Raw genomic sequence first — 24,569 nt, forward strand, 5'->3', positions numbered from 1 at the left:
CATCAGTCAAGGGGGTAAGAGAGTAGCTCCCTAGGCTGGAGCCGCAGCCAATCCCAGGTCCGAGTCTGCTGACGTCACTGCAGTTACAAAGTGGGAAGAGGCCTGAGAGAGGGAGTCAGGCATCCTGGGTTCTAATCCTGCCTCTGCCAAGCGCGTGGCTATACTACCTCAAGCAAGTCTTTGCTCTGGGCCTTGGTTTTCGCAAATCTGCACAACAAGGGGGGTAGATGCGATGACCTCTGAAGTCCCTTCCGACTCTGACGAAGTATGGGTATGACTCAGAACTTAGCAACAGCAGCCAGGAGAGATGGTAAGGTAAGGTCACAGCACGCACTAAAAGCACTGAAATGTTAGCTCTCTGAGGTGCAGGGAGAGAAGCAGCAAGGTGGCTTGGGGCTTTTTTTTTTTTTTTTTTTTTTTGGAAAGCACTGATTTCACTTAAGAGGGTTAGGAGGTCACCAGACCACAGAGCGAGCAGGGCATCTGGGCATCTGCCACCTCCCATTAACTCTCAGAGCTGAGAAACAGCAGAGGTCAGAACCCCCATCCGAGGCCCTGCTCCAGCCCCGCAGCTTCTGCCCCGAATCCCCAGGAATGGCCTAACGCTGTGCAGAGAGTGGAGATCTGATCCCTTTTTCCTCAGGCACCTACCGATGGGGCAATCCGTCCTAGCCCGCAGCATCTACCTCCCCTTGCTTCATAGTCAAAACGCTCCTGGTTTTGAAAATCATTTCACCACTCGGCACCGAAGGTTAATTTCACCAAGATTCAAGATCTAGAAATCTCTTTGGTGTGTGTCTCAGACAGGATTCACTGGGCCAGATTCCCCCTACAAGCTGTAATTATGTCTTAGCCAATATTTGGACATGGAAGTGCTGTTGACACTATCAGTCTCTGAATGTCTCATACCTTCTTTCTTCCTCTATTATTAAGTTTTTACACAAAGATGTGTGGGAATCTGCAATTTAACAGTTGAGCCAACTTACAAGATCTGGGAGCAGACTGCCTGTCAAAACAGACTGACTTCAATCTGCACCCACTTCCCACCCGAGAGGGATAAATTATGAGTGTTATTTAAAATGCTGCGGGATTTTTCCTTTCAAAACTAAAGCGGGGGGGACATATCCAAATCTCTCTCCTATTAATTACAATCGCAGAAATCTGAATTACAAAAGAAATCTGCATTGCCACCCTAAAACATTTTAGAGTGGAGTTTTATGTGTCATTAAATAGAATAAAAAGAGGTTGAGAGCTTTTGTTCTCAAGTCTTTATGCAATATTCCAACTATCCAGGGGAATGAATGAACAGCCTTCGTCCCCAAACTGCTGATGGGTGAGGGCAGATGGCCTCTCGGAGGGATAGAAAACTCTCTCAGAAAGGGCGTCTGTCGCTTCCTCACCCGTACAAGTTAACTGTGGTCAAACAGCACTCACTCAATTCCATTCCCCAAGGTCAGTGACACATTTAAACCACAGCTCCTACTCCCTGTCCCCAGTTGATTGTATGGGGAAAGGGGTCTAAGTCACAACAGCTAAAAGCCCACAGCAACAGCTCAGAGTAGAAACCAAAGAAATCTGACAGTGTTGGGACTAGCTGAAAGCTCTCCCCCAAGAGGATGAAAGCAGCAGGAAAATGATTTTAGAGGCCTGAAAATCTGGAAATTGCACATGGAATGCAAAGTGCCAGCCTTTTATTACATCGAATTATATATTCCAACAGTTCCGCCCATCACACCTATCTGAGTTGTATTAATAGCTGAAATACAGCTAGCTGAGGAGGGGAGGCATGAGGGGGAAGAGAAAAATATAACACAGGAAGTATTTTTCTCCTCCTCCAATCATTAAGACACCCCAGGGGAAATAGGCGTAATGTGTCACCTTTAGAGATGTGGTTTGATCTGAAACCTGTCTGAGGGGGGAAAACCTTTTTAAGTGACCCTGAACACCGGCTCACGCTGCACTGGGGACCCACCCACCTTATCAGGCCTCCAAGTCCGTTCTGTTTAACTTCTGAACTAGGTATTCTCATCTAACTCCTCATTCCCCAACCCCCCCCCCCCCGAAACCACCACACCCCCCCTTAAAAAAAAAAAAAAGAAAAAAGAGGTTGGGTTTCCCCGGCTCAAGGAAAACGCTCCGTCGTACTGTCCACCAATCGCCCACGTCCAGGGCTCAGGTGGCCATCCCTGATTTGCGGAATCAGCACCGGGCCAAGCCGTGGTTTAGACACCCGGTTCACAATGATCAATGGAGCTATGGAAACAGCAGACATCGCGCCGGAGCCTGCTGGCCTCCCATCTGGAGCCTCACAGACACTGAAGGTAGGAGGGGGCCTGCTCTCGGATCAAAACAGTCCCTCCCCCGCGCCCGGGGGGCGGTGTCCCCGCGGAATCTCCAGGCTGGCACCTCCCGGGCCGGCGCGCCCCAAGGCGGCATGGCCGCACTCGGGAGGCCCAGGGAAGTGAAATCACACATTCCGGCTCCCAAATAAGGAGCGAGGCTAAATAAACCTCTGAGATCCGACTTCTCCAAACTAACCGACCAACCAGCTCAATGAGTAATGGGCCTTTTGTGCCCGCAGAAAGAAAGAGAGGAGGGAGGAGAGGATGGGGAACCACAAGCCTCGAAAATCACTTCCTCGAGCCAGGGTGAAATTAGCAGAAGTGGTCCCGAAGCCAACCGTTGCGACTCGGCTGGATCCCGCTCAAACCCCAAAATGGCAGAGTGCTCACGAGTCCTCTCGGGTCCCGCCACTCACACCCGGAGGTGACCGGAAACTCGGTCTGGGCGGCGTGGTCCGCGCGGACCTGACCTTCCCCGCGGCGCGCCCGCCCCCGGCCGCGCACTTGGCTCCCCTCGGGCGCCCGGGACCCACAACCCCGCCGCGGCCGGGACGGACGGTCGCCGGGTTCGGGCAGGGTCCGCGCGATCGCGCCGGGCGACCGTGCGCTTTGGCGCTCGGAGCGCTGGGGGTCGTCCCCGGGACACCCCCCCCCACCCCCGCCTCCGTCCGTGCCCGTCCTCCCCTCCCCCGGCCCCCGAACCTACTTTTAGGGCGAATTTCTCCTGGGTCCTCTTGTTGAGGATCTGCAAAACTTTCCCGTTGATACCCAGTCCGAGGACCTGGGTGGTGACCTTGTAGTCGTCGATGATGGCGTTCTTCTTGATCTGCAGGCTCGACTTGACGTGGAACTGGGGAAACTGCTGCGGGGGCTGCGGCGGCGGCTGGGTCGGGGGGTGAGGCTGGGCCGGGGCGGGGGGCTGGGGCGGCGGCGGCGGCGGCGGGTTGGGAAACAGCACCGGTGGGGTCTGGCCTTGAGAGTTGGACAGCATGGTGCCCGGAGACGCGGGAGCAGAGGCGGGAGGGCCCGCGGCCGCCCCCTCCTCCGACTCCGGACGGGGTCCCCGCCACCCCCCGCCCGGCGGCGAAGTTTGCTCCGGGCTGGAGCCGGCTTCCCCGCCCCGGCCCGGCTCCAGGCTCGGCGGGTCGCGGGGCTCCGTGGGTCCCGCCGCGCGCCGCTGGCGCCTACCAGCCCTGCTCCCTCCCTCCCGCCCTCCCCCCCCGGGGGCCTGGCGCTCAGGGGACCGCGGGACGGCGGGGGGCCCGGCCCGGGGGGAAGCGGCCGCGCGACAATGTACCCAGCCCGGGGGCCGGCGGCCGCGTCACAGCCTCGTCTGCGTCCGGGGCCGGTCCTTAAAGGGGAGGGCCGGAGGGGCCGGGCTTCGGGAGGCGGGGCGGGGCCAAGGAGGCGTGGGCGCGGGGGCGGGGCTGGCCTTAAAGGGGAGGACGCGAGCCTTCCCGAGTGCGGACGGAGGGTGGCTGGCCGGGGCAGCGGCCTGGGGGCGGGGTCGCTAAAGGGGAGTGGGGGCCGAGACACCCCGGTTCGTGATTGATCAGGGGCAAGCCAAGAGAAGAAGGAGGCGTATGAAGGTAGGCGCATAATTCAGATAGAAAACCCACTTTTCTCCAGTCGTCTGGCTCTTTTAGACGGCAGCAGCCAATCGGAAGAAGGGGTGTATTTTGAAGGAGAGAGGTGACCGACTAGTAAGTGTAAGCGGCGTGAGCATGAATTACAGGGAATTACAGAGGCCCTTCCTCCTAGAAATAGGTGTGAGGCAAATATTAAACATGTTCTTAGCTGGACCATTTTCCTCTGAGTTTTGCATTTCTTTTCTCATGAATTTGTCAGCGAAAGATTTAATCATTGTGTAACTTTGAACAATGTAGCAATTATAACTTTGAACTGTTTCTCATGTAAATTAGCTAAGAAAGGAAACTGCGGGGGGGGGGGAGGGGAAGGATAGACTGACCTTCAGACTTCCTGTGTGACCCTGGGCAAGCCTTTGCACCTCTCCCTCAGTGGGAGGAAAAGCAATACCTTTCTGCAGCGCTGTGGAATTAGATAAGACGGTGAAACAAAAGGAAGGTCTGGATCAGACTAGGGTCTGATTTCTAGCGTGGAAAAGTTAGTCCCTGGGTTACGCCTATTAGGAGAAGTGGGTATTTTTAAGAAGCTGAGGTCTAGTCCAGATTAGCGCCATATCTCTGCGGAAGATACCAAGGATCTAGCTGGGCCCATAGTAGCCCAGATCAGGGGGAGGCGACTGGGGAGGCCCTAACTATAAGCTGCTGGAGGGCCTCTATACGCATTCTGATGGGTGTGGGGGATGATCATCTAATACATCCCTGCTGACCTCCTCCCTGTTCTAAGAACAGTTGAGAAAAAAGACCAGACAGGTGAACACAAAACCTCAGCTTGATTACCGGTAATGCAAAAGTAAGAATGGGTACGCCTGGGTGGCTCAGTCCATTAAGCAACTAACTCTTGATTTCCGCTCAGGTCATGCTCTCACAGTCGGGGGGAATCAAACCTCCTGGGCTGAAAGCCCGGACCCTGCTTGGGGTTCTCTCTCTCTCTCTCTCTCTCTCTCTCTCAAAAAAAAACTAAATAAAATAAAATGTTAAAAATGGGGCTTGAGTTATAGCCACACATGGCCCCTAATATGTCCCTCCGATACTCCAGAGCCCCCTTGTCCAAGGACACCCAGCATAGGGAGAAAACAATGGGATATCCTGAGGACAGGAGGCCTTGGGACTGAGCCCAGGCAGGGAAGGATTAAGAGGTAGAGCAAAAGGCAGGAGTCTCCCTTCCAGGGAGGGCAGCAGGATTCACTCCCTGGGGCCAGTTCCCCTAACATAAATATTGGCTCTTTTGAAGCAGAGTTCATTTAGTGCACAACTTGACTGTATACAAGAAGCCATGCTCAGCCTTGCAGTTGGTAGATGGTGTTAATCGGTGGAGAAGACAGACCCGTGCAGGCGAACAGCTTGGCCAAAGTGGCACAGACACAAGTCTGGGAGCTGGAGGGATTCACCTGTGGCTGCAGTAGCCGAGGATGCCTGTGGTGAGACAGTTCTCCCAACCCCCTGACTCTTAAAAGACAAAGAGACTGTCTAAGGCCACAGAGATTGGAAAACACCTTGACCTCTCCAGTTTAGTAGTATGGCTATCGCCTCCCCGAGGCACACACCGGAGATACCAGAGGACTGAGACAAGAAAGGATGCAGAGAGAGGGAGGTGGAAAGCCCCAGCTACTCCGTCTTTTTCTCTGTTGATTGAAGGTCCTCGGTCTGGGGCTGCTCCGCCCTCTGAGTTGTTCTTTTTCTGTCCACAGAGGGTGTCACTAGGGGTGTTCTACTGCTTGGCATGGAGCTTTCACAGCTTCTCCCCACACCACTAGAAGAAAGATAAGGGTCTTTTTTTGCCTTTGCAGAGATGGAAGGCACAGCAGAAAGAAAAGAATTCAGAGACAAGTGACCTGAGTTCAAGTCTGCCCTCGGGTTGAGTTACCCTGAGCAAGCCATTTATCCTCTCTTTGTGTCTGAGCAAATGAGAAAAATAATAACATGGACTTCAGGGCTGAGTGAGAATTTAATGAGATTGTGTTTATGAACACAATGAGAATTTAATGAGATAGTGTTTATGATCATTTCTTCATAAACTAGAAATAATCAGGAAATTCTTCTCCTCCTTCTCCTTCTCCTTCTCCTTCTCCTTCTCCTTCTCCTTCTCCTTCTCCTTCTCCTTCTCCTTCTTCTTCTTCTTCTTTTATTAAAGCATTGCTGTGCTCTGTGCCCACTGCCTGGAGATCTGTCCCTGATACCAAAGCTGCCTTCCTAACTAGCTGGGGCTCTGGGGAGATGCTGAAGCCCAGTGACCTAGGAATAACAAGACAACTGAAACCCCAGCTGGGGATTCCTCCTGGAGTTACATGGGCCACTTAGGCCTCGGGGCACACAAGGACAACAAGGACGTGTATGTGTGCGTGTGCACAGAGATCGCATAAACTGCACACAGTACCCGGAAAACACGCACCTACGTAAACACAAACATATCGGCATGGTGTGCCTGGCATGTAACACAGAATAAATGCCTAACAGATGCGTAATAACCGGGAGTGAGCTCGCGTAAAGGAAGAAGCACTAGGCAAGAGATCTAGTCTAAAGTTCCTTTGCTGACCAACTAGCCATACAACCTCATTGGAGTCCCTTGCCCTCTCAGTTCCTTCTTTCTCATCTGTGAAATAGTGATAAAACATTTGTCCTGCCTGCCTCACAAAACTACTGTAAGAATAAAATAAATGATTTTCCCTTAGGACGCACAAGTCCAAAGTCCTATTTTTATAATTCCAAGCCCTCAGCCACGTGTAATGAACTTCTTAAGCAGTTTTTATGGATGTGTAGAAGCACTTCAAAAGTTAAAGCTCTATGCAGATAGAAAGCACTATTTTTGTCTATTATTGACATACAGACATATGCCATGTGATATTGTACAATTCAAAGACCTCATTGAGGGGCGCCTGGGTGGCGCAGTCGGTTAAGCGTCTGACTTCAGCCAGGTCACGATCTCGCGGTCGATCTCGCGGTCCGTGAGTTCGAGCCCCGCGTCAGGCTCTGGGCTGATGGCTCAGAGCCTGGAGCCTGTTTCCGATTCTGTGTCTCCCTCTCTCTCTGCCCCTCCCCCATTCATGCTCTGTCTCTCTCTCTCCCAAAAAAAATAAATAAACGTTAAAGACCTCATTGCATAGAGTCAGATTAATTATAATCCTTGATTCACAACACAGCCCCAACATTGGATCATTGGTCCAGGTATCTCCGCTTTTATTTGGTTATTCATTATTTTTTTTTTTAAATTTCTTTTTTTTCAACGTTTAGTTATTTTTGGGACAGAGAGAGACAGAGCATGAACGGGGGAGGGGCAGAGAGAGAGGGAGACACAGAATCGGAAACAGGCTCCAGGCTCTGAGCCATCAGCCCAGAGCCCGACGCGGGGCTCGAACTCACGGACCGTGAGATCGTGACCTGGCTGAAGTCGGATGCTTAACCGACTGCGCCACCCAGGCGCCCCTGGTTATTCATTATTTTTAACAACGCAAGAGTCTCCTGTGAATCTCCTGCCCAAAATAAAAACGAGGGCTTTGACAATGAAATAACTAGGTGGTTTCTCCATCCCCATACCACCCCACCTCTGTTTCCACCGTCAAAGAGAACCATTATCTAGAATCCCGTGTTCACCATTCCCTTGTTTTCCTCAGTTTTCTCTTGCTTTCCATAATTTTATTTCATAAGGTATAAGTGTCTGACCTTCATAAAAGAAAAAAAACTAATAGTGTCTTAAAAGGGAGGTGGATAAGAATGACATTATTAACAAGATGAGGTTAAAATAAACATCTGGTGATGGGTTTCAAAGTATTCTCCACATTCTCATGGGGATGATGATGATGATGGTGATGGTAATGGTGATGATTGGGTGCTTACTCTGTGCATCATCTTACTTACATCTCATAAAGATCTGTGGCAGATTGCTAGGTATTTGAGCCAATACCCATTTCCCCCTCTTTAATAGTAAAGACCTTCCAATGTTTGGCTAAGCACATGACTGCCTGGACTAAAAATTACATTTCCCGGCCTCCATTACAGCTGGTTGTGTTCATGAGATTAAGTTCTAGCCAATGACTTGTAAATGGAAGGGGTTGAAAGGTAGAGGTAGTCCTTCTCCTTCTCCTCCTCTTTTCTCTTCCCCAATGGCTGGAGTGAAAATTTAATGGCTGGAGCTTGAGGAGCCATCTTGGATCATGAAATAGAGGCCATAGGTTGAGGATGACAGAACGAAAGGATAAAAGCAGCATATGTCCTGGGAAGCAAGCATCCATCATATCAACCCTGACACACTTACCGAGACTTTTATATAAAAGAGTAATAAATGTCCTTCTTGTTATAGTAACTGATATACCAGGTTTTCTATCACTCCCAAACTTAACTCTTACTTATCCTACCTATTATATAGCCTTATGGGGTATGTACTGTTATCCTCATTTATTTATTTTTTAGGAAAGGAAACTGAGTCCTAGAGAAATTAATAACTTTCCTAGGGTGACAGAGTTAGCAAAGGACAGAACCCAGTTCTTTGTGACCCAAAGTCCATGATCATGGCCCCCAGTCTAAACCCTGAGCAGACATATACCCACAAATCCTTCTTGATGTCAGAAAGATAGTATATGCCATTTCTGGGCAGGAATGGCCCAAAGAGCTATGGGCTATAGTTTCCATTTTCAGATATACTTTAAATCTCCCACATTTCAATTTCCTTCAACCTTCTAGTATAGGTCTATGTTAATTTGCATAGCTTGGTTATATTATGGGATAAATATGACTCCACAGTGAACTCTCTTCTCCAAGCTTCCCCTACCCGGCCTTCACACCATCAGAGAGTAAACATCTCCTATTTTATTATGCTGTGACATTATGACTGGATGACAGAGGGTAGGGATCTATGGAGGTGAATTTCTTGAAAATTTTCAGATAGCATGCTCTTGATGAGACAGAATCATCCACTGGCTGTTGGATACCCATAGGCACACATATAAAGTAGACTTTGTATCTAATGCTAGCATGGCAAAAAGCAGAACATTGAAGAAAGGGAGCGTGATTCACAGGAAAAGATCTGTCCACTGAAAACTCACCGTTGGGAAGGAAAATGATTTTGGGACCAGGGAGAGATAAGCAGTCTTCATGTCATAGGCTAGTAATTCTTTGGTAAAATGAGGGTCTTCAATGTCTTCAAGGATAACAGATACAGAAGAACCATTAGTTACAAAAATTTCTGAAATCTCTGAAAGTGCTAAGAGCTGGTCCACAGCAAGAAATTCTACCCAAAGCAAATGCTGCCGACAATGCCCTACTTGAGGGCTTCCCAGAGGGGAAGAAATGCTCTGCTCCCCCACCCCCCGATGCCTTTGTCTGTACCCCAACCTTTGAGGGTTTAATGCCATAGCAGGGAGCAGCTGGACTAGAGGGGAAGAATGGGAATGGAAAGAGAAAGAAGGAAGTACCCAGAGGGGAATGGAAATTTAGCCTCTGCCCATCAACAAACATAACATGTCTAAAGGGACCACAAATGAGGCTAATCAGGACTACAAGATGCCTAATTATAAATTCTGCAGGTTAGTATGGGAAATGGAGGGAAAAGAGGTAAATATTCTACCACATTCAAAATGGCACTAGGCTGTGATCCCTGTCCCTGTAGTCAGTCTTGCCCCTTCAAACTACCCTGTATTGAGCATGTCAGTTACAACTCAGATGAGCATTCAGCCTGGAGAGTGAACTGGGGAAGGGAGAAAGGAAAAGGGGACATCCAGGGACACAACCAGAGTGTGTCAACCCAGGAGGTCATTTCATCTTTTCCTGGTAATCTTGTGTCCCCAGGTTTTTGGTTTTTTGGGGGTTTTTTTTGCTCCCTCCATCACTTAAGAAAAGTATACAGAGAGGCGCCTGGATGGCTCAGTTGCTTGAGTGTCTGACTCTTGATTTTGGCTCAGGTTAAGATTTCACCGTTCGTGGGATTGAGCCCTGTGTCAGGCTCCACACTGGCAGCTTGGAGCCTGCTTTAGATTCTCTCTCTCTCTGTCTCTTTCTCTGTCTCTTTCTCTCTCTCAAAAATAAATAAGTAAACATTAAAAAAAAACAAGAAAAGTAAAGTGGGAAGGTAGGAAAGGGGGAGAAGAGGTGTGCTAGCGTGTGTGTGGAATGTCTAGTGGTTTCCTAAGGGTATGATGATATTAGCTTCACATGAGAAGGTAATTTTCAGGCAGTAGAGCATGGGGGAATCAAATTCTGAGTTCAACTCCCATCTCCACCACTTACCACTTGCCATATTAACCACACCTCAGAACGCACTTTTTATAATGAAGGGGGTGATAATTCCCTAACTTAAATACACATGAAACATTATGAACTGTTACCCACACATAGTAACTGACCTCTATAAACGTGAGCCGTGATACTGCAGTAGATATTCTCGTGCCAATTATCTCCTTCCATCCTCTCAACAAGGCTGTGAGTAGTAGTATTTCTGCCATTTGGATCACGGAAACCACCGAGGCCCAGAAAGGTTAAATACCTGGCCGAAGTCATCACGCTGGAGTGGGAAGAGCCAGACTTCAGACTCATGCTGTTCCCACATATGTCAAAGTCTGTGGTCCTAAATGCTCTTGTAAGTGGTCCAGCCACCTGACACCTGCCAGGCCTCTCTGGGGATGCCATCTCAGCCTGTGTGCATGGTTCAGGAGAAGGAAACACACTCTGCGGCCTGCAGTTTACTCTGATTCCAAAGATTCTCCCTCTAGGAGAGGTAAAGGCATTGAGTAAAGTCAATGAAGCATTAATGAGTTTGGGATCCTAGCACATATAAGCTTTTGAGGGAGGACCTAAATATGTGAGGTATATGTAGTACATATACTATGTTTTGTTTTGGTTTTGCTCATTTCATGACAGAGGTAGGAGCTAATTTTTTCCCCACCTATCTTCTTAGGCTATGAAAGCTGTAATACTGTGGAGATGAAAAGGACATATGGCAATCACCTCATTTGTCTCCTTCCTCCAAAGACCACAACTATAGCACCATATAGGTAGGTAGGTGTGTGACCCTAAAAACCTCACACTCTCAGGACTTCCGGTGCCTCGTTATAACACGAGGGTAAGTTTTTCCTTTTGTGTGACCCGTGTAGCACATGTTGCAGGCAAGTCCCTGTCACTCCTGGATGCTCACTCGCTGATGCTGGCAAGGGTCTCCCCACGGTGCTGGAAAGATAGCTAGAGCCCCGCCCCCCCTCCAGTGGAGCGGCAGGTGCAGAGGAAACTTGGATGTGCTGAAAGAGGTGAGTTGGAATGTGGCCCAGCCTGAGACCTACCTGCAGATGCCCCCCCCACACACACCATCAACTTTGTGCCCGTCTCGTATCAATAAAGATGGACTGGGTGGCACCGATTAGTGCCAAGTACTGTGCTGGGCATGGGGATGCCCTGATGCCCCTGACAGGCCTTGGGTGCCTGGAGAAGAAGTTTTTTATGTATATATATATATATGTGTGTGTATGTATATATATACATATGTGTGTATGTGTATACATACATACATACATACATATGTGTGTATACACACATATATACATATGTGTATACATATATGCGTATATATGTATATATACACACACATATATGTGTGTATATGTATGTGTGTATGTATATATGTATGTGTGTACGTATATATATGTGTGTATATATATATATATATACGTACACATATACAAATATATATACAAGTATAGTATTTGTTTTGTGACTGGCTTATATACATGTGTGTATATATATACACACATATATGAATATATACACATACGAATATATATACAAATATAGTATTTGTTCTTTTGTGACTGGCTTATATGCATGTGTATATATATATATATATATATATACACACACACACACACACATATATGAACATATATACAAATATACATACAAATATAGTATTTGTTCTTTTGTGACTGGCTTATTTCCCCGAACATAATGTCTTTGAGATTCAGCCATGTTGTAGCATGTGTCGAATGTCCTTCTTTGTTTAAGGCTCTGTGTATGCATACACCATTGTATGTATGAACCACCTTTTGTTTATCCGTCCCTCCCTCAGTGGACACCTGTTTGCTTCCACACTTTGGCTGCTGCGAGCACCATGTACAAATGCCTGTTGGAGCCTCTGCGTTCCATGCTTTGGGGTCTATCCCCAGAAGCAGGATTGCTAGATCATATGATGATTCTGTTTCAATCTTTTTAAGAACCGCCTCCTGTGCTGTTTCCATAGCAGCTGCATCTTTTACATCCCCACCAGCTGTGCCAAGAGTTCTTGTGTCTCTCCATTTAACCAACACCCATTACTTTCTAGCGTTGGTTTGGTTGGTTTCAGTTTTGGTAATAGCCGCCTTACCAGGTGGCCCTTGAGAGGGTTTAAGTATGGTGCTCTTGAACTCATAAACAAGACAGATTCATCCGGAAAGTCCTCCCCGAGGAGGTGACATCTGACTTAGGCATCTAAAGACGGGCAAGAGTTCTCATGGAAGGGGAGGAGAAAGAGGTAGCACTGAATGATGGAATGGAGAGAAAGGTGACATTGTGTGGCTCGTAGAAGCAACAGGTGGTCGGCATGGGCTGGAATATAGGATGTGTGTGGGAAAGTGTCAAGATGTGAGGTGGGAGGCAGATATAAAGATTAGAAGTTCTACTAAAGCTTTGGACTTGGGCAATAGGGAGCCGTCGGTAACATATGCGCAAGTGCTATGCAAATTTCAACACGTTACATGAATGTAAGGATTGAGAATAAAAAGGAGAGAAAGTTTTTTTTTTTTTAATTTTTAACGATTATTTATTTTTGAGAAACAGAGACAGAGCATGAGCAGGAGAGGGGCAGAGAGAGAGGGAGACACAGGATCTGAAGCAGGCTCCAGGCTCTGAGCTGTGAGCACAGAGCCTGACGTGGGGCTCGAACCCACGGACCATGAGATCATGACCAGAGCCGAAGTCAGACATTTAGCCGACTGAGCCACGCTGATGCCCCAAGGAGAGAAATGTTTTTAAAGAAACAAGTTTTAAGACTAATACACAATGCCTGGAAAACTGAGGTGGCTTCTGGCACGTTCAGAGAAGACACTGGGTCTCCAGGGTGCTGGCACTGGCCCACCCCCTCCCTGTGGACCCCCAGGGACCGAGGTAACACAAATGGCCTGCCCGGCTGACCTCTCTGGGTGGAGCCGGGCTCCTGCGGTCCTTTAGATGGGAGACTCCTGGCCTTCCAGACCCGGAGGGATCACAGGAGCACAGCAGGTACGTCCTTTCTCCTCCTGGACCAATGTGCTCAGCAACGCCTCTCCTTCCAGTGCAACATTGCAAATCATTCAGACGCTGGGAAAATCCCAGACCTGAGCAGCCACCCGCCTCTAACGGCCCTTCTAAGCCTGAAGTCTAAGCTGGATGTCTCACCGTCAAGGGGACAAGGGTCAAGGGACACTTCTCTATAACTTAACATACAGATTTACCAACTCACAGAAGTCTTTTTTTTGATTTTGGAAACTTCAGTACATTCACATGGAACAAAATGCAAACGCCCAAAAAGATATCTAATAAACTGCCCCCTCCCGTCCTAAGCCCTCAGCTACCAGTTCTCTGCCCCCCCCCCTTTCTTGTGGAGCCCTTTCTAGAGGTCTTTGAGCCAGTCCAACCTTCCACCCAGGAACTAGAACTAGCAGGGACCCTATCTGGCCTCCATTCCTGAGACATCAGATCCTAAACTCCCAAGTCACGCTGTTCAGATGGAAGCTCTGGACCAGCCACCCAAAGTCAGAAGGCCCAGGCAGCTCGTGGGCCGGCCCAGCCTCCACTGCAGCCTTCACTCTTGAGTTCCTGGGATCAAGCCATCCTCCTGGGATTGTGAGGCTTCTTCTGGCAACAGTGAGGGAAGCATACGATTCCTCGTGCAGGGTGCGGGGGGGACGGGGAGGCACCCAAGGGTGGGAGTTAGGTACAGGAGTAGGGAAGAGGGTGAGACAAATGCGGACACAGGAGACACGGGGCAGATGTTCCCTGATTGTGAGACCGAGCCAGGATGCCAGATCCAGAGTCTGCAGGGCCACTCGGTGTGAAGGACCCCGTAGCTCAGAGTACGGCTGCAAGGGTAGCAAAGAGGGACATGTGGGCAGCCTTCCCCTCAACCTTCCCCAGACAGGTCAAGGCCAAGCAGAGGTGTTCCTTCAAGTCACACGGCTGCCTTGATCGGCCACAGGGCTCCCGCCCGCGTCACTCCCCAGGAATCTGGTTCTTGTTTACCACGAGGAAGTGTGGTTATTACAGAGCCTGGTGGCCCTCCTCCAGCTTCTCCAGAGTGTGTGTGGAGGAGCCCAGGGCCTGGGAAGGGGGAGCCGCTGAGCAGAAAGACCAGCACCCTCCCTGGGGCCCTGCCCCTCCCAGGGCTCCCTCACCAGGACAAGTCAGAGAAGAGCCTATCAGGACGCTGGGGCCTTTTTTGGCTGAGACATCTGGGACCTATCTTCTGCAGAGTTGGGGAGGGAAAGAGCAGGGGAGCAGTAGCAGCAAATGAAGGCAGTCAAGGAACAGGGTCAAGGAACAGGGTCAAGGAACCAAGAAGAATGGGAGTCAGTGCGGCACCACCTATTTTCTGTTAAGAAGAGAAACCCTGCAGAGAGAGCGAAGCCCCCGGAGATCTATGTTTTGCAAACTTTCCATCCCTAGCGACTCACCCAATGCTTGTCACAGAATGTGACACTTACATTCTCCTGGATGGATGGAATGGAGGGTGGCACACGAGACAAAATCATGACAATGGCCCCCATATGGTTTAGTGTCTTCCTGATGGGGTTTCTAAGTGCTTTCCATGTGTTAATCCAATCAATTTCCACAACACCTTTATAGGGTAGGTGTTACTAATATCCTTCCAGGGGTCCGGATGAGGAAACTGAGGCCCAGTGAATCTTAGTGACTTACGGGAAGTACTGGAATGGGGGTTTGAACACAGGAAGCCAGGACTCAACAGTGTCTTCCTAGGCACCACGGTCTCCTGGACAGGGAGCAGGGCCAGCCGGAAGGGGACGATCCGGAGGCAGACAACTGTCGTCACAACTTGGGGTATAGAGCTCTATGCTGGAGTTTTCTTCTTCTGTCAGTTACCGTGTTGTGGCCTCAGCGCCATCCCAACCCCTGGGTAGGCTTCACTGGGACCTTATTAAATCGTAAGGAGACTGCGATGGTTATACGTTTCCCAAAGCAAAGTTCCAACACTCTGTTACTCTGGCTCAAGATGTTGGTACAAAAGCCATAAAAAGACATGGGCCCCAGGACTAGCACAAGAGCCCGGCACCCTGCTCGCTCTTTCTCTGTCTTTGCTACCTCTCCTGATGCATTTTCCTCATCTGTCCCCTCTGTAGTTTTCAGAACGTTGTCCAAATGAGAAGACATTTCTGAAACACCAGCTTGGTTCATTTTCTCCCCACACAGCTGTCTCCTCTTTTCTCCACGGGAAGTTGCGCTAACAAGGTAGTATGAAAATCAGGTCATTTTCACTATTTTTCAGAGTTTCCAGAGGCCACGGTGCTGCAAATGGAAATGTCAACGTGGGATAATTACATTGGCCCTGATGCCCTGTTTTCTGACTACCGTTCGTCCACAATCGATTACTGAAAAAGACAAAGGCTGTGAATAATCATCCAAGCAGATGAAGTGTCAGGTGACCAGGCCAGAAGAGAAAACAGGGCTCCCCTGAAAGGTGAGGGAAGAAAGGCCTCTGGCCCAGGAAATCTGTCTGCCGTGGGGACAAATCAAGCGACAGAGAAAGGTGTAGGGCTCAGACCTGGCCTCGGCAGGCAAGGTATGTACCGATGCACCAGTTACTCACTGGGCTGGTCCTCTTAACATCTTCTGAGAGCCATGGGAAGCTCTCTCTAGGAAATGGGGAAGGAAGTCGTAAGAAAGGCCCCTGAGGATATCACATGAAGGAGGAAGCATGGACATTAGAATGAGGGTAAAAGATCACAAGTCCTGGAAACTAGTTATTCAGAGACAGTCCTTGTAACACACCCACACACCCACACCCACACCCACACACACACCCACACACACACAGGGTTGACAGAGTCTGTGGCCCACAGTTTTCTTTGGCTGGCTTCTTCTCTGCCTTTAAGTCTGGCGGAGGAGATGGGGCTAGGCATTTATCGCTGGATGTTTTAGTCAGTTTCACTTCCTGTTTCTCATGCTGAAAGCATAATAATCATCATAATGATAATAATAATTCTAAGGACTTGCCTCTGCCTCCTATTTATCTAGGGCCTGTCAGAAGTGTGCACATAGGTGGGAGAGGGAGACTACAGCTTATCTACTCCATCAATCAACAGCCGGGAGTGGAGGCAGGCATGGAGGTGAGGGTGGGGGTTAGTAATTAGCAGCGGAAATTATTAAACTCATTTTTTTTTTCAAGAGGAGGGATCTAAATGGGTTGTTAGCTTCCCAAATGGTTATTCTTACCATAGAGACATTTATAAATCTCTTCTTCCAAGGTCCTCCGGAAATAAATCCTCCCCAAAACTTTCCATTCTCCAATCTGCCCCAGCTAAGGAAATCCTTGTGAATTGAGGCCCAGAGAGTTTAGGCTGACCTCCTAGAGTCACACAGCAAGCAGACCGGCAGGAAAGATAGGACCAGGCCAGGATTCTTCTGCATCCATTAAGAGCTATAACCAAGAAGGGAATTTCCAAGTCTACAGGGAACTTGCAAAGTTTTTAGGAAAAACCACAACTATTTTAGCTAAGGAAAAAATGTGCAGTCCCTGCCGACTTGAAACCCTAGGACAATAAGAGAGAGTTCCCTCTTACCAAGAACATGTTGGGAACATCTAAGATTAGGGGGGGTAGGAGGAACAGCTTTCAGACTTTGGTTGGGAAAAGCGTTCATGGAATAGAGGTGTTGGGCCAGGGTTTTAATTTTTTACCACCAGTCAAGAGCTGTACTCTAAAGGACAAAGGTTGTACACTTTATAGGCTCTCGGGACTCAGATGGAAGTGGAGGGAAGTGCGGGAAGGAGCCATTATCTTGATGACAGCAGGGACATAATCTTCCCTTAGATCCAGGGAGGAGGGAAGCAGGGAGCTCAAGATTTGTTTTTAGGGGCACTTGGGTGGCTCAGTCAGTTAAGCAGTTAAATGTCCGACTCAGGTCATGATTTCACAGTTTGGTTAGTGAGTTCGAGCCCTGCGTTGAGCCCTGCATTGGGCTCAACGATGACAACACAGAGCCTACTTGGGATTCTCTCTCTCTGCTCCTCCCCCATTTATGCTCTCTCTCTCTCTCCCTCTCTGTCAAAATAAATAAACATAAAAGAGCGTTGTCAGGAAGGTGACAGGATGCGATGGTGCACATTTATTTATTATGATATTTATTGTTGTTGGATTCCTCCCCTCCCCCCCCCCCCCCCCCCCCCCCCCCCCGCCGAAGATCAATCATCAGCCTGGAGCTGGATGGCGAGCGATAGGTTAAAACTGGAAATGAAATTTTAAAAATTTTCTTTAATGATTATTTTTGAAAGAGGGAGAGAGAGGGAGGGACAGTGTGTGCCCGAGCCCGCGAGCCCAAGTGGGGAAGGGGAAGAGAGAGAGGGAAAGAGAGGATCCGAAAATGGCTCCGAGCTGTCTTCACAAAGCCAACAATGTGGGGCTCCAGCCCACGAACCGTGAGATCATGACCTGAACCCAAGTCAGACACTCAACCAGCTGAGCCACCCAGGTGCCCCTAAAACTGAAAATGAAATTTAACTGTGACCCTGTGAATGAATAACCTCAAGCTGTCAGCTGTTGAGTCGGTGCAGAGAGGGGCTAATCACGCCATCAAACACTTAAATAGCAAATCACTACGTGCCAGACGCTGTTCTGAACTCTTCCCGTGTTTTTGCTGGTTGCAATACTCACAACAATGCTGTACAGTAGGCTCCGGCTGCTAGGACGTTCTTCTTCACGTCCACGGCCACCCTGGCTGTCTCGGCATCGCAGAGCTTGTCGAAGGACTGCGTTCTTTGGCCTCTAACCTCTGCTTCTCTTCCCAGCACCAACTACCATAGGCTCGGGCTCCTAATTTGCAGGACCCAGTGCAAGATGAAAATGCAGAGTTCCTCGTTCAGAGCTTATTAAGAATTTCAAAGAGCGGTAGCAGAACGTTAAAACCAAGCACAGGGTCCTCTAAACACGGGCCCCTGTGTGACTGCATGGGTCACACGCCCATAGAACTGGCCCTGCATAGACCTGTACGAATCCTTGTGCGGAACACCGGGGCTGGCGTCTCTTCTGCCCTGGTGTGTGTCCAACTCCTGAACAAGAAAAGGGAAAAGGGAAAAACACATCCTACCCCCAAGTGCCTTGAATGTCTGTGTCTGGCTTTGTTGAAGAAGGTTTTCTATAGCGAAATGACAGTTTGGTTTTCACCCTTGATTTAGAGGATTTTTAAAGACCTCTCTCAATGCTGTACGAGTTGATTTGTCTTTCTATCCATTCCTCTCCTCACATCCCACATCTAACAGGTTGGCAGTTTTTGCTGATTCTATCTCAGCGAGGCGTCCTGTATCCTGCCCTCTTTTCCATCTCCCCGGCTACTGGCCTAGTTTTTGCTTACCTAGAATATTCTAGTAACCGCTAACTAGATCTATTTCCTTCAACCCCCATTGTTTCCAACCCTGTGCTTGTTACACTCGGTCTTTATTAGTTACATGTTAGGACTTTCTCTCCCCTGGACTGTACATTTCTCCAGGGTGGGTACTCAATTCCCAGACACCTGTACCTTCCTCAGGAGCCCTGAGAAGAGTGTTCCACCTTCTGGGTGTTTCTCTCCTGCCTCCTTTGTTTGCACATCTCTGGATCTCTATCAGGCCCCATGGTCTGGAATACAGCTCTGCCTCTCGAATCCTCAGTCAAGAGAGCACTGCTCTTTTGCCTAAATTCCAGAGGAAAGCATGACATCCAAAGCCCTATCTTCTATGACAATAAAAATGTGGCCAATTAGAACTGTTAGAAAGATCTGCCCCCCAGGATGCCTGGGTGACTCAGTCAGTTAAGCGTCTGACTTGATTTTCGCTCAGGCGATGATCTTGCAGTTCATGGGATCAAGCCCCACTTTGGGCTCTGCGTTGACAGCTCTGAGCCTGGAGCCTGCTTTGGATTCTGTGTCTCCCTCTCTCTCTGTGTTACCATCCTCCTGCTTTGCTGTCCTTGGCTGACTGTACCCGCCCACCAGCTCAGCTCACCCCTTTACTCTTGCAAGGATGCTGCAGCAGCTCTAAGGTTCACACCCCCAAGTGACAGCCTTCAGCAGAGCAACGAAAGAGGCAGGGGTAAAACATATACAAATATTACAAGCATACAAATAAATTTTAAAGGTTCCCCCCCCCCGCTTCCTGTGACTATGTTACTCATCAAGGGAAAACATACTTCCCAGAGAACCTCAGCAGGTTTCCGGTTATATCTTATTGGCCTGAAATCGGTCACATGTCTATCTTAAACCAATCACTGGACAAAAGGAACTGGAATTCTCAGGGTAGGAAGAAGCCTACCACCCAGGAAGAGAGGGCTGGTTTCTGCACGGGTAACTGACAGCAAGTGCCCCGACTCCCACTCTGCGGACTCCTCCCCCGATCCTGTACCATGTGGAGGCACCCCCAGCCCTCAGCCCTGCCTCTGCCTACACTTGCCCCATTTCTCCCCTTCCCTTTCCCAGCAGACTCACTGCAGGAGCCATGCAGCTGCGTTGCCTGTGTCCAGTTCATCTCGTGTCTCCTCAGCTCCACCGCAGTCAGGCTGTTGTCTCTGCCACCTTCCTCCTCCTTCTCACCCGAGTTCACTTCCTCAGTTTGATCTCTTTGCTGGCTTTGAATGCGTGGAGCCATCCCTTCTTCCTCAGCCTCCCTCTACCTTGATTCTCAGGACTTCACACTGAATTCGACTTCTACCTCCCTGTCCACTGCTCAGTTGCCTTCAATGGCTCCTCACTCCTACCTGTCCCTAAGGTGTTTGTGCTGTCTTGGGCTCCTTCTTTGACCGTTTTCCAATCATTCCCTGCTACTTCTCAGGTTTCAACTATTAGCTAACTCTGTACCCAGGACCCCCAAATCTACAAATCCAGCCCAAATATTTTCTTGAATCCATACCCATTGTGGACTTCCATTACTAGGCGTTCCCAGACACCTTAAATCATCAGCTACAAAATGGATTTCATCGTCTGCACACGTGCACACATACGTGCACACACACACAGCTTCATTCTGCTGCTCAGAGAAGGGATCACGATCTGTTGGGTTGTCAAAGGCTGAGTCTGATAGTCCTCACTCCTCTTATCCCTGACACTCAATGACCATTTCCTGCTCGTCCCCCCTCCTCTCTACCAGTTTTCTTCCTCTCTGCTACTATGCCACTTCCCTGCCTCAGGCACTCGCCATCTTTTATCTGGATGATGGCACCAGCTTCCTAACTGGCTTCTGGTTTTCTCTTTCCAGTCCATTCTCTCAGCGTTGCCCCAATAATTTTTAACAATATAAATCTGGGGGTGCCTGGGTGGCTCAGTCGGTTGAGCATCTGATTTCAGCTGAGGTCGTGATCTCATGATTCGTGATTCATGAGATCGAGCTCTGCATGGGGCTCTCTGCCAGCGTGGAGCCCCCTGTCCCCTCTCTCTCTGCCCCTCCCCGCTCATGCTCTCTCTCTCTCTCTCTCTCTCTCAAAAATAAATACACATTACAAAAAAGTAAAAAATAAAAATATAAATATGAATATGTTATTCTAGAGCTTCAAAAATCTTTCAATAGATCCCCAGAGCCTAGAGAAATGGACTACGTTCCCTAGTACAGCCTTGGGCCCAAAGTCACCAGTGCTGTTTTTAGAACTTTAGTCTGCAAGTTTTGTGTAAATTCAGCTGAAGAGAGGACACACAGTGACAGAAATCAGTGAAGAGACTATTCTCAAATAATGTTTTGAAATCTCTATTATCAGATTTACAGATTTTGTAAGCCCATGCTGCTCCCAGAATCCTTGAATAAACACAATGCCCAATGAGTATTGATTTAAAATTGAAGTGTATTACTTTCCTTTGGGTTTGAAGTGTTCCAACTACTTACCAGAAAAGATAGAGTCCTGCAGCCCACTGATTTTAGCCAGATCACTTGATTTCTACAAATTACTTACTCTGTGGCCTCATATTAGTATCTGGAGGTGAGAATAAAGGTACAAAGTAATTGGGATGAAGGGGTGGATGAAGGAAATATCTTTGAGAATGAATGATAGGACCTGGTTACTACTAAAACCTGGGTGCTGGAGTGCCTGGGTGGCTCAGTCAGTTAAGTGTCTGACTCTTGATGTTGGCTCAGGTCATGATCTCAAGATCGTGAGATTGAGCCCTACATTGGGCTCCACGCTCGGTGTGGAGACTGCCTAAGATTCTTTCTCTCTCCTTCTCTCCCTCCCCCTCCCCCCATTCTCTCTCTCTCTCTTTCAGAAAAAAAAATCAATAAATAAAAACAAACGAGGAGCTCCTGGTGGCTCAGTCGGTTAAGCATCCGACTCTGGATTTTGGGTCAGGTTCATGAGTTCAAGCCCCACATCAGCAGGCTGACAGCACAGAACCTGCTTGGGATTCTCTCTTATACTCTCTCACTGCCCCTCCCCCATTCTCTCTCTCTCTCTCTCTCTCTCAAAATAAATAAATAAACTTAAAAAAATAAAATAAATAAAATAATAAAATAAAATAAATAAAATAATAAAATAAAATAAATAAAATAAAATAAATACTGGGTATCCATAGTAAGTTCTGTCCTCTGTCTCAGGGGAATGTAACCAAGTTCTTGGATTTGAAAACAGTTAAAAACAGGATAATTTAGTGTAGGGTATGAGAGGAGTTGCCTATATGGGTGATTGTATGGGGAGGGAGGGGAGGAGAGAAAGAGAACACATAACATTAATAAATCACAACCACATCCAATAAAATAGAAATTGGGAGGCTCAATTTCAGATAAAGACAAACAATACTCCCCTTTCACATTTTCTTACTAATAGAACCCTAGCTTTAAAAGGCAAAGGTAATGGGGAAGCTTCTGTTTCTTAGGATCTGACACAAAAGGAGCCAATAAGAAATGGAAATGGAGTCAAAGAAGAGGAAGTCGTTTCCCGAGATGCATCTGTGAGAGTGTCTGGCAGGTGGAAGGGAGGGAACGAGCATCATTGAACTTCTACTACTCTCTGTCTCTGCTACAGCACCTCATATGCACTGCCTCGCTCAAGCCTCGTACCATGAGTTAAGAATGACTATTTCCATTCGTGGTGTAACAGAGGAAAACCTAGCCACAGACTTAGCAAGAGACAAAGGGACAAAGATCTTTCTGACCTCAAAGCACATGCATTGTCATCCCCCTACGACCATGAGTAGCCAGCTAGGAAGTCTCCTTTCTCAGGATAGTGTCTATCTTTCCAGATTCATCCATTCATTAAACAAGTCTTAACTGAGGCATGGAGGTAGGCTATGGGGTAGTTGTGGTTCTGCTTTGTGGAAGGGCCATGCAGAGGATCCCTAGAGGTCCCTTCTCGCTACAAAACTCAACAACTGTGGTGCAGCCCTCTTCTCTGCTGTTATCAGTACCTGAGTCATTCCTACCAGGAAAGGGCCAGAACACAGTGACCACTACAGGTCTGATCAGGTTAGGGACAGCAGCAGAAGAGAAAGCCACTAGGAGGTCTGAGGGTCCAACTGGACCCCAGCAGGTTCTCATAGGTACTTGTGTTAAATTCAGGCCCCAGTACAGAGTTTTAGTTTGAGATGATGAAAAAGTTCTGAAGCTTGCGGAGTGGTGATGGTTGCACAACAGTGTGAAAGTACTTTAATGTTCCGTGAACTAGAGATGTTTGTACATTTTGTATCGTATACATCTTACCACGGTAAAAAAAAAAAAAGTTTTGTATCCTACACTTTGTATCCTATACATCTTACCACAATAAAAAAAAAAAGTTTAAAGGTAACCCTTAGTAACATAAATTCTTAGAAAAAACTTTTTTTTTGTTAATATTTGATTTTTAAGTAATTTCTACACCCGATGCGGGGCTCGAACTTGCAACACCGAGATCAAGAGCTACATGTTCCACTGAATGAGCCCCTCAGACGCCCCTTGAAAACAATTTTGAAACACATTGTGCAACATTGGTCCTGACCGTACACCTATCCAAAGCATTGACCATTCAGGCGACCATTCGCACTACTGGGTTTATTTTAGTTTTTAAGCTATCAGTAGAAGGAAGGAAAGAAGGAAAGAAACTGTAGCAAAAATGCCATTAGTTTCCCTGTGGAAACAGTCACAACACTAGTCATATTGTTTCCAAACAATTGTCCCGATTTGTTTGCCACCAACAGCACCCAGCATCTGATACATAAAGCATCACAGTGCACATAAAAGGAATGTTCAGTAAGGTACCTAAAAATAAACATAAATCATAAAGACTGTGAAGTGACGATAACAACAGCAAAATAGGCTCAGGACCAAGTCTTTCCATCCCGAGTGCCACAATCATCAGGTCACTCTGACCTTCCCTGGCAGGCAGCCCTGGACGACTGGAAAAGGTGACGTTCCTACCAGGACCAAGGAGCCCAGCAGCCTCGAGGGTCTGAGCCATGGGGAGGTGTCTCGGGTCCAGGCATGAGTGACAGTGACAGTAGCTCCTGACAAGGAAGACCACGCCGGCGATGGGACTACCTGGGTTCCAGGACCAGGAAGTGCCCCCCTTCTCCCACTCCTTGTCACACGGCACCGTGGCAGGCAGTGGCCTTCCCGGGAGGCAGGCAGTGCCTCTATCGTCTCCACATTACAGACGGAAAGAGCTAGGCTTGAATAAAGATATGCAGACAGGTGGTTTCTTTTCCTCCATGGAGCCAAAAGGAAAAGTGACTCACTCAGTGTTCTCAGTGCTTTTTCCACTGTAAAGTATCAATTCAGAAAATGGAAAGACGCTCCTGGCTAGGGACTGTAACTGCAGTCAAGAGAAAGAGAGGGAAGCTAGAGGGACTCAAGCCTGGATTCACAGGCTTTTTTTTTTTTTTTTTTTTTGAGCTTTGGAGGAGAAATTGCTATGGACTCAAGTGGGAGATGAAGTTGACCCCGTGTAACTTTATACCCATGTTCGCCACCAGAGGGGGCAGTTGCTCCACATCGGTGGTCTCTCTGCTTGGCTGAGAAGGTACTTACTAAGGTGAGAGACCCCTGAGGTCCTAAGGGTCATTTTAGCTCTCCACTGCCCAAGTGTGGCCTGCATTTACTTAGCAAACATCACCCAATTTTAGATGAGGGAGGCATGCAGGGATCATCTTGTCCCAGGCAGCTGGCCGTTTCCCTCCACTCTTAAGGAACTCCAGAAATAGACTCCAGCATCTCTCTTGGCGGCTGTTACAAGGCTGTCAGGGTTGGCTGCTGGCTACCCACAGCCTGTGAGACAGGAGCCAGGTAAGGGTAGGTAACCCTCCCATCCCCCGCCCCGACTCTGGGTGATGGTACTTTAGTCTCTGCAAAAGGAGCGGTGGTTCCTCCCTCCTGCCCAGGAGACCCAGGCACCTGCTCCCATCCTTCTGGCCACCTCACACACCACGCCTGAGAGCGACA

The 24,569-nt window shown here is 48.4% G+C and overlaps 1 protein-coding gene and 1 long non-coding RNA gene across 5 annotated transcripts in view; one reads left to right on the top strand and one right to left on the bottom strand.

Moving 5' to 3' along the window:
• Nucleotides 1-3,530, bottom strand: part of MAPKAPK2 (MAPK activated protein kinase 2) — a 44,505-nt gene extending 40,975 nt beyond the window's left edge. Inside the window, exon 1 of one of the 2 annotated variants that reach the window (XM_030303480.1) lies at nucleotides 3,049-3,530. In XM_030303480.1, the coding sequence (XP_030159340.1) occupies nucleotides 3,049-3,333 (285 nt within the window). In that variant the 5' untranslated portion in view covers nucleotides 3,334-3,530. The remainder of the gene's footprint in view (nucleotides 1-3,048) is intronic. The other variant, XM_030303481.1, reaches the window with a different exon arrangement.
• LOC115505721 lies at nucleotides 2,117-22,929 on the top strand. Of its 3 annotated transcripts, none has more exons than XR_003966095.1 (5): nucleotides 3,810-3,931; nucleotides 10,872-10,968; nucleotides 11,068-11,217; nucleotides 15,480-15,773; nucleotides 22,034-22,929. It is a non-coding gene; the product is annotated as an uncharacterized LOC115505721 (long non-coding RNA). The 3 variants fall into 3 exon arrangements; XR_003966096.1 differs by having other exon boundaries at nucleotides 15,480-15,671; XR_004343142.1 differs by lacking the exons at nucleotides 3,810-3,931; nucleotides 22,034-22,929 and adding an exon at nucleotides 2,117-2,321 and having other exon boundaries at nucleotides 15,480-17,091.
• The last annotated feature ends 1,640 nt before the right edge of the window (nucleotides 22,930-24,569 follow it).

This window comes from Lynx canadensis, chromosome F1, assembly GCF_007474595.2.
Source record: "Lynx canadensis isolate LIC74 chromosome F1, mLynCan4.pri.v2, whole genome shotgun sequence".
Classification (NCBI taxonomy): Eukaryota; Metazoa; Chordata; class Mammalia; order Carnivora; family Felidae; genus Lynx; species Lynx canadensis.